Source organism: Pundamilia nyererei, unplaced genomic scaffold (assembly GCF_000239375.1).
Source record: "Pundamilia nyererei isolate P.nyererei 1_Seehausen unplaced genomic scaffold, PunNye1.0 scaffold00083, whole genome shotgun sequence".
Classification (NCBI taxonomy): Eukaryota; Metazoa; Chordata; class Actinopteri; order Cichliformes; family Cichlidae; genus Pundamilia; species Pundamilia nyererei.
The window spans coordinates 405738-415848 of NW_005187484.1; the positions used below are offsets into that span (position 1 = coordinate 405738).

General features: G+C 41.5%; 1 protein-coding gene across 3 annotated transcripts in view; it reads left to right on the top strand.

The window, feature by feature from the left end:
- LOC102202500 (large neutral amino acids transporter small subunit 4-like) overlaps positions 1–9735 on the top strand; it is a 25360-nt gene extending 15625 nt beyond the window's left edge. For 2 of the 3 annotated variants that reach the window (XM_005738314.1, XM_013912192.1), the window contains exons 6-15: positions 681–773; positions 965–1098; positions 1519–1730; positions 4617–4760; positions 4870–4887; positions 5100–5226; positions 5308–5440; positions 5799–5872; positions 7304–7427; positions 7527–9735. In XM_005738314.1, coding sequence (XP_005738371.1) covers positions 681–773; positions 965–1098; positions 1519–1730; positions 4617–4760; positions 4870–4887; positions 5100–5226; positions 5308–5440; positions 5799–5872; positions 7304–7427; positions 7527–7688 — 1221 coding nt within the window. In that variant the 3' untranslated portion in view covers positions 7689–9735. The remainder of the gene's footprint in view (positions 1–680; positions 774–964; positions 1099–1518; positions 1731–4616; positions 4761–4869; positions 4888–5099; positions 5227–5307; positions 5441–5798; positions 5873–7303; positions 7428–7526) is intronic. The other variant, XM_013912194.1, reaches the window with a different exon arrangement.
- Positions 9736–10111: the final 376 nt, after the last annotated feature.

Below are 10111 nucleotides of genomic sequence, written 5' to 3' on the forward strand. Positions count from 1 at the left end.
CTCTCCACCATTTGACCTTAGAACTGAAGAAGCTTCTCGGATGAGAGGTGAAACGTCTTCAAGTAACTTAAAGAAGTCCAGATGCTTTTCTTTGCAAGCTCCTTTGACTACGATGACCTGGATGACTGAGAACCTTCACAGACATCACGGGGAATAGTTCAGGGCTTTGCACACGCATGTAGTAGTTACTAGTCACAGGGTAGTCACACCTTACGCTGCTTTATCTTCTGTTTTGCTTTATATGGGACTGTCATTTGGAAGCAGACAACTTGAAAGTAGCGACTGAGCCCTTACAGATATTAGGAAAATGTTTGGTAAGTTTATTTCTCAAGCGAGTAGATGGCTGTTTTGCATTTGATTTGTTTTTGCAATGAGAGGAGTCGCCTCCTACTGGGCACTTTTCACACTCGAAAGCCTTCATCTATAACACAGCTAACAAGAAAGCTGTTTTATCTTTGTTTTTGTTTCGCAGTTTCTGCATGCTATGGATTATTGATTATTTTTTGTCCTCCTTTAAGCCCCTGGCCACCAATTTTTGATAATGTAAATCATAGTTAGGTGACATAAAGAGGTCAAGCTTGACTGCTTTGCTTCTTATGAGTCTGTGGACATTTTGTGCATTTAAATGAACTTGGTCTTGCAGTTAAATGTGTAAACTGATCTGTCTGCTCTCTTCACAGCTGCCCAACATGTTTGGAGATCTGAGGTCGACCTTCATTGCCCTGATGATTGGATCCTATGCTTCCTCTGCTGTCACTTTCCCTGGCATCAAGGTAACTTACTGTCACTCACTTACTGTGGCTGATTCTTGATTTACTTTAAACATCCACGTGTCCTCATCCATGACTGAAAGATTTTCCTAAAGGGTAATATTAACTCAGAAGGAATAACCCTGCAACTGGAGAGTGTGTTATTGATTCTCCATTATGATGTTTTTGTGTGCGTCCCATCTTCCTGCCTGTAGGTGATCTATGATCTGGGTGCCACATTCATCTCCATCCTTCTGGTTTGGGCCGGCTGTGCCTGCCTCGTCTTCTTGAACTGCTTCATCAACTGGCCTTTGGAGCCCTTCCCTGGCCCAGAAGACATGGACTTCACGTAAGACAAACAGGCATACTTAGTCTGGCATGCACACAAAGCCGCATGAACATATGTGTAGCTTCCAGCTATTGTTTTTAAGCAGCCACTGCAGTATTAATAGCTAAGCTCGAGTTATACCTGCTTGAAAAAGGATTCTGACTGAGCCTAGGGATTCTGGATTTTCCACACAGATCACTGCTTTACCTGATACACACTGCAAGATTGTATACACGTGCAAGGGCACACACTTATGTGCAGTAAATCCCAAAATAATGCAGTGGAGACCAAGTGAGCCCTAAAGGGGAAAGACCATAAAACCAGATGATCGGCCTACTTTGCTCTCATTCACCTGGATCTTTTAATGTTTCCTTAGCCTGTTTTCATCTTCCTTTCGGGGTCTGCTTACATTTCCCCTTCTTTCTTACTTTCCTTTCTCAGGGTGAAAATCAAATTCAGCTGGCTGGGATTTGACCATAAGATCACCGGGAAGCAGTTTTATCGGCAGGTGACCACAGTGGGACGCCGTCTGAGCGTAGGCCATGCCATAAAGCAGCAGGAGGCACCCTCCAAAGAGCTGTCCACACAAGAGGCCAACAAGCTGTGCCTGTCCACCGTTGACCTGGAGGTGAATTGCAAGAGTCAGGAGGAAAGTAAGTCTGAATATGCTCTAACATCTAAAGTCTGTTATATAAAGACAGGATGAACTTAAAATAGAAACTAGTTGAATTGGAGCAACAGTTATGTTTCTTGAAAGACTGTAAAAGCCCATTCACAGTTTTTAGCAGTGGCTTTCTTTGCCATCTGGTCGTCAAAACTGGGATCTAAGCAAGCTGCCGACAGAATATAACTGCTGTCTGTAAGAGGAAGAAATCCAAAAACATGCACAAGTCAGCACAAGTGTACCTTGTGATCAAATTAGTCATTCTTGAGTAGATACTAGCTTATGAATATTCTCACAACTCAAAAGTCAGTCAGTTGGTGCAGTTAGACTTGAAACGGACTGAGCAAAAGAGGTGCTAAGTGTGTTAAGTTTGCCAGTAATCAAGTCATAAAAGTGTATCTCTTCTCTTTGAAAGGACTGATGCCAAGTGGAATCCCACATAAATAAAATAAATCCCACTGATATGAAAAGTAAAGACTTGAATTCCATTGTTATAGTGTAGTGAAAGTGCAAAGTGTTATAGAACTTTTAAAAATTAACTTAATGTCCTTACTGTGTGCTTTGAATCATAAATCCAAGTTAAAATATAGACAATAGACTTATTAATATACTTAAAAATTTGTAATTTATTTTGGCAATGAATATTATTTACATAGAATATTTAACAATGTATTTCAGATGAAGTTTAAAAGTGTGAAATTTTAAAAAAAGGCTAACACTTCTGTTAGTTTTTACATTTTTAAAATGTGATAACACTGTATGTAGTGTTTTAGGTTGGTTGGCAAAAAAATATCACATCCATGCTAAGGTAACCTCTGTTACCCATGCACTTTTTCAGTCCCTCCTGGCTTTCCTAACAGGGTCAGGGACTCCCAGTGGGTTAGTCTTGTCACACCTCTCTCGGTCTCTTTGGTACCAAACGGACCGTGGAATCGGTTCAGACCCTGTTCTTAGAAAGGGGCTCAGCAGGTGTGTGTCGCGCTGGCAGGGAGCCCTAGAGAAGCACTGCGGTGGACTGTATCAGCCATTACAGTGAATTTCTGACTGTGTGTGTGTTTGGAGTGCATTCAGGATGCCCGTGGCTGGTTTCATAACAGCTGGACATGTCGGGATGTTTAAAGAGGCCCATATTACACCCTCGAACACAACCTTGTTCCTCTCTCTGTTTGCTGTAAGTTGAAGCAGCTGTGAGGGTTGCAGAGTACATGCATCTTAGGCCTTGGCCTATTCCTCCTGCCTCCTCAGATATAAGGATCAAGGTCAGATTCAAATGTTTGTGTTTTCTGTTAGGAATGCACTTAAATCATGTATCTGGACCGGCACAGTCAGCACTTGTTTGGTATGTTAAGTACACTTTGTACTAGAGCTGTAGACAGAGAATGAAGGCCAAAGAACTTTTTGTAAATAAATTGGTAGATTTTGTAAATGTTGAAATGAAATATAAGCTAGTTTTAGATTAACAGCTGTATTCTCTTATAAATTATTTAGCATCTGGGTACCCATCATTAGTTGGTGTGTCCGGGGTTTCTCTGTATGGACAGCTGTCCATTTTCCACTTCTATCCACAGGATTCATTAATGATCAACGTTTCCTAGAACCCGCTTTCCTTTGAATCCTCCAGACGTTCATTCACATTAAGATGTCACCATAACACCTGGGTGCCAGTGGGAAAATTTACATGTCAGTCTCATCCGTTCCTCTCAGCCAGTGGAGTTTTCCATCTGTTTAGAAAGTGAAAAGAGACTCTGCATGTTTGACCATCTGTACTTTAGATGAAAGTTTGTTGGTGCTGATAGTGGAGGCTTCAAACAAGGTCATCATCATGTAGGTTGTTTGTCAGGATGCTATGAATACACTCGTACGTTGCTATTTTTTATTGAAATGAGCAATCTTTTTTTCTTTAAAAAAAATCAGTTTCCTGGAAATGTTGTAAACATCACAATCGCTGTTACAGCAGTCTGACATCTTCGGCTGCAGTGAATTACCTACTCATCCATTGTAGTGATTGTCATGAAATTTGGCAGACGTCGTAGTCTTGCCAGGATGAATTGTAAAGACTTGTAAAAACAGGCCAACGTATCAGTCAGTCCGGTACATTCAGAACTAATGAACATCACATCAGCCTCAGCTGTGCTCCTGTTTGATTAGCAAACATTTGAATGCTAACATTAACACTCAGCGAACCAGCAATGAACTTAGAGCCTGATATAGGTCGATATTGACTGATACTGGCCTAGTTGACTGATATGATATGAATAGCAATGAGAAAAGAAACAAATATGGTAAATACATCTCTTGGTATTGGCTCAGGATTTTAGTGCATCCCTGCTAGCGCAGTAAATTATTTTCATAAAGTGGTAAACAGTACACCTTTATGCTGACTCATTATGCAAATTAGCACAGTCATGTTGGACTTTCATCTCAAAGCACTGCTGTGCCTAAAGTCATCCTCAGTGTACCACAACTTAGGCCTCATATATTTTATGATTTTTTTTTTTTTTACCACTGAACACTTGAAAACTGATTATCATGTCCCACAAGCAATGAACAGTTGATCTTAGTCCTTACATTGACTTTTGCTCTTAGTGTTCCCTACATCGTGCACAGATAAAGTTGATTTTGCAAACATCTTCTGATGCAGGCAGTGTCATAAAAATAGATTATAGAACTTTCTGCTCCGTAAAAGGATTTGGATGTTTCCCTAAAGGCCTGTGAAGCTTTTTGGTTTTTCCACTGAATAATTCCCCTACCACGAGATTTCAACTGTGTACAGAAGGAAATAAAATCTCCTTATCCAATATTTTTGGTTAATATCTTTGTGGTATATTAACACAGTGATTTGATCTCACCCTGACTTCTCTCATTTCCTCTGCAGCTCAGAGCTTCATGAAGAGTATCTTCAGTCCCATCTTCTTGCTGAGCCTTATCACCATGTGTGTGACTCAGCTGCGCCTCATATTCTACATGGGAGCCATGAACACTATCCTGGAGTCCCTAACAGGCAGAGACCTCAGCACAGGTGTGTGTGGTTGTTAGTGTGTCAAGCTATACATGTTTTGAGAGTGGTTGCGTTTTTATCTTTAACACCTCTTTGACATCTTTGTCATGCTGGCTTCCTGCTGTTGCAGTGGAGAGGATGGAAGTGGGTAAGAGACCTGAGGCCCCCCTCCCTACCCTAAACTGTTTGTCCACTTTTTTGTCTAGAGCATGACCCCGCCCCCCCAATAACTCCATGACATCTGCAAACTGTTTTTCCATTCCTGTCAGTGTGCACCACCCTCTGATGTCTTCATACTGTTTACCGGATGTTCACCCTGAAACCGTATTAACGCTGCCTCTGCCGCTGTTTGTCTCCTAGTGAGCGTGTACACCTCCATCTTTGGCGTGCTCCAGCTCCTATGTCTGGTCACCTCTCCTGTCATTGGCTACGTCATGGACTGGAAGCTTAAAGACTGTGAGGATGAAAACGACAAGAGCACCAAGAGGTCAGCGTGCGCGCTAAGGAGGAACAAATAATTCTATTTTTCTCAATTTTTTTAAAATGTTTTCTTCTTTTGTTCTATCAGAGAGCCTGGGCAGCCCCGTCGCCCTGACAAACGGATCCAGAAGATCGTCAATGCCACCAGAGCTTTTATCTTCACCAACATACTCCTTGTTGGCTTTGGAGTCACCTGCATCATCCCCAACCTCCCACTTCAGGTATGCAGTAGGAGGCTGGGGGAGCCATTTTATTGAAGTGTTTAGGTGGTGTGGGTTCACGCTCCTCTGCATGTGCTGCTGCTGTACGTCTCCCCTAGAGGGAGACTAAACACTGCAGAGAGAGAGAGTGATGTACATGATATTCAAACCACTCACATGGCAATGCAGCTGCTGATATTTCTAAGTGATGTGGAGCCACCTAATGGACAAAAATGTTGTTGCAGTTTATTTTGTTCTCTCTTGAATCTCATTTGTCAAAGACAAACCCTTTTGTTTTTCAGTGAAAACCCAGCAGCTCGGCCCTGAGCATGTATTTACTGTAAAAATCTTTCTTTTCCTCTTTTCTCTCCTACTTCAGGTTGTCTCCTTTGTCCTGCACACTATTGTGAGAGGCTTCATCCACTCTGCAGTTGGCGGGCTTTATGCTGCTGTGTAAGTGTGTGACACGTTTAAAAGATGATGGCAAACCAGTAAGGAATCATGCAGCCTAATGCTGTCCTACACTAGATACAGAAAGTGACTAAAAATAAGTGAATTTTAGGCATTTCTTCTTCTGTCCTTCTGTGCCAGCAATCACTCTTTTTGGACAACTTTCCACAAGATTCTGGACATAAAGCCTGTGGGCCAGAATTGGTCCAGCAAAGACAAAATGAAGGAGGGCATAAATTTTGTCCCGCTTTTCCTATTAATAAAGACCCCCTCCCTCATTGCCATTCATACTACTAAATTAAGATAAACAAGTGATAGAAAATTTGTCTACTATAAAAAGATGTCTTCTTTTTTAACACTTTTTCCCACTGTTTTAAAAAAACATTTTATGCAAATTAACAAAAACTTTATAAAACTGTATATTTTATATTTACTGGGCATTCTGGGCAATGTGCTGTGGGATTTTTTTTTTTTTGGTAATTTTACATTTTACCATTTTTGATAATTTCTCGGATTCTGCCACTTAAGATTAAAGTAGGCTGTATATAGCCCACAATGCAACATGTTTTTGACATCCCCGTATTAGAGCAAAAAAAGGAAGTCCACCACTGCTGTTAAGCCATGAAGTCTGGCTCACAGTCACATGTTCTTAGTATTTAACACTAAACTTTCACACTACAGTTACTTTGGTCAAAAAAACAACCCAACTATCATCTAATGTTTGAAATTATAAACAAAAAATGTATTCTGAAAAATGTAAAACAAAAGCTGTCAAGCTAACCAAATCTGATGTGAAAAAAAAAAGAATAAAACTGTCTTCACCTAAAATGGATTCTGTTTATAAATCTGTTAAAACTGGATAAACAGTTTCTTGCGTATAGATATTATATTTGCAGTAAATAGCACTCCACATAATTAAAAATGGACTATAAGCATGTAAAAGAAGTGAGTATATATATGTATAGACATTGCATATTTATTATGGAGATATGCAAATGGCTATTATAATTAAGTAGTTGAGGTGAGGTGTTCTCACACTTTGGCCTGTAGCAGCCACATGTTCTTGCCTGTTGACCTGCGACTGTGTGCAGGGTGATAAGAGCTCAAAAATCTTATGAAAAATTTCCAAATGACTGCAGCTGGAGATTAGCTGACACTGCCGCATTTAGAGAAAATGATGATTGGGCATTTTTCTTGGAATGAAATAAAATACCTCTGAGTTGCAGGAACAGTATTATCCAAAATGAGCCTACACAGGATGTGAATATTACATAACAGTGTGTCTGGGGGCATGCGATATATAGCTGGCTGTGAATTTGTTTTTAATTTGACTCACTGTAAATTGATTTAATGGGCCTGATAGTTCACTCAGGTTAGTTATGTGACAAATGTATTCAAATTTCCCATATGACTCATGCTGTTTATCCCCTGCAGGTATCCATCCTCTCAGTTTGGCAGCCTGACAGGCATGCAGTCTCTGATCAGCGCTCTGTTCGCCCTGCTCCAGCAACCTCTCTTCATGGCCATGGTGGGACCCCTGGAGGAAGACCCCCTATGGGTAAGATGATGCACATATGGAGATACTGGCTTTAAAGAGTGTAGTATTCAAAGTTTACCATATCATTCTATCTAACTGCTTTACTCACGCGGTGCCCAGGTGAACGTGGGTCTCCTGGTGCTGAGCATGCTGGGTTTCTGCCTGCCCTTCTACCTGTTGTACCACAGCCGCCAGCTCCAGCGCCTCCGAGACGAACGTGACGAAGATCCCAAGATCTACGTTAAGATGAACAACGGCAGCACGCCCGAGGCCTGCGTGTAGACGGGCATGAAGACGATTTTTACAAAGTAGATGAGCTACACTAAAGATGGAGGGGACTGAGGTCACGTTACTGTGGGACATGTGACGAACGAATTCACTCTGAGACCGCCGCACCTCACACTCACAAATCGTACATTCCGCATGCTCACACAGATGCACACACTTCCACCATCATACTGACACCCATATGTGACTGAACACCACTGTGACACCTCCTTCACCCTCTCTGTGAAGAACCCCTAACACACACACACACACACACACATTCTTTCCACATGGAGAGCTTTCAGTTCCTTGACTTCACCCGTGAACTGAGGAGAAAACTGACTAAAGGGAGAGAAAAGAAGCAGCTGCTTCAACCTCCCCAAAGGTTCCTCCTCTCTCACTTTTTTCTTCATGTCTGCCATTTTGTATTTCATGTTGGTTTAGCTTCTCCTAGTCCTACTTAAGAGACCACAGGAGAAGAAGATGCCAAAACAAATGTTAGTGGCAGTGTTCAAAGGTTTTAGACATTTGCTTTATGATTGCCCAGGATGGTCTGGTTTTTGTTTCGGTGAGAAGAAGCACACATACTCAGACCCACTCAGCACGGAGATGCTGGGCCACGGCATCTCCGTGCTCTCTTGTGCACAAGGGCATTAACTCAATAAGAACCCACAGACAGCAGCACTGGTAGCAGTTTAGATGGAAACCTGGACAGGTTTGAGCTCAGCGCACGATACATAGCCTCAGTGTGTGCGTGACTGGGTTAGACACACACTGCATGATGCCAGCGATGGTGCTGGTCCTTTATTACTGTTGCCATTATTTTCTTTTGTTTTGTTTCTTTGTCCATATGTTTGAAATATGTAACCTTTTTTTGTATTTACTTGCAATATGATCTTGTGTGTTAGGTGTTTATTTCTTTTGCATGATCTCAAGCTATTAAGGTGGAAATGATTTTAGACATTGTGTTTTCAAAGGTTGGTGTGGTTGCTAGGTGAACTTTAGGATCTTGATTGGTTGTAGCAATAAGTCTTCAGCGAGGTATAACATGCTGAAATCCAGACAGACAGGACATTCAGTGGACTGCATTTCCAAATCACAAAAAGGTGCTAGTTTAATCACAGAAATGTGTCCGTTGCATTTGCTTTAAGGCACTGTTAAGGTCATCAGATTACCAACTTAAGGCATGTTCCAAAGAATCAGTCAGATTATGTTTTGCTTGGTATCACTTCTGCTCGGTCACACAAACTCTGGGATTCTTGAATTCACCTCTTACAGACAAAGGGAGATTTAGCTTGATGGTAGCAGAGTGAAACAGACACAATCTTCCAGCTTCTGAGGAAAGACACCAGCGTTCTGAGACTAAGTACAGACAATAAAGCAGTCTTTGTCTTTCAAGCAGAAGCCCAGAACAGAAGCATGGAGTGTGTAGACGATGGAGCAGGGAGATAATAATTCAGTCTGCTGTCCTCAAATGTCATACAGAGAAGCTCCTCTGACACGCCCCGCCCCCAACTTGCAGTACGGTGACAGAGGCACATCCAAAGACAGCCTCATGACCCTCAGAGTTCCTCACTGTGATAGGGGTAGTGGATCTGGGTAGCATTTAGCCCCGCTCTTCCTCCCATCTAGCCATCATCCATTCATCTATCCTTTCATCTGTGCTACCTACTCAAGCACACCTTAAAATGTTTACTGACAGAACTGAGAGACAAAGCTCTGCAGCCATCATATGCTCCCAGCGAATGACTTCATTAAGACAAGAACGGCACACGATGCACTTTAGAGCCTCTAAAATGGACCTGCCTGCCCATGTATCTATCACACAGTGCATGGCTGCTTATGGATGGTGCATGATGCAAAGAATGTAGACTGAACTTAAAATCTAGATTTGTAATTTACAATTCAGTTATTTTTGTATAATGCCCTTGCTTCACACGTTCCTTTTATTGCCTTTTTGTGCTTGGACAGTGGGGCAGAGACTCGTCTTTCAGTTCTGCAACCTTCACAGGACGAACCAGTCGCAACAATCTCATCCTTGATGAACTAATTAAGGTTTAAAGAATCAGTAGAAGACTGTATGGGTTAAAGTTGGTGCAGAAATGATTTTAGTTGGATGATAGGGAAAAAGTGTGCATTTGTAATTAAAGGTGTTTGCATCTCTTTATCTAACTGAATGGTGGCCTTTTTGGTCATATATTACAATCCTGACTGACTGTATTTCCATAAATGCAGATCTTATTTCATACGTCCACATGTCTTGTTGTTTGGAGCAGTTAGCTAGCACAAAAGGTATTGGATATATCAGACCTGAACAGATCTAAATATTTATCATTCTGCCATCTTTATTTGTATTTTGTAAATTCAGATCCACACAAAGACAACCTCTCAATAACAGTTTTGTGCTTGTGGGATACAACACAATGGATTTTTTTTTT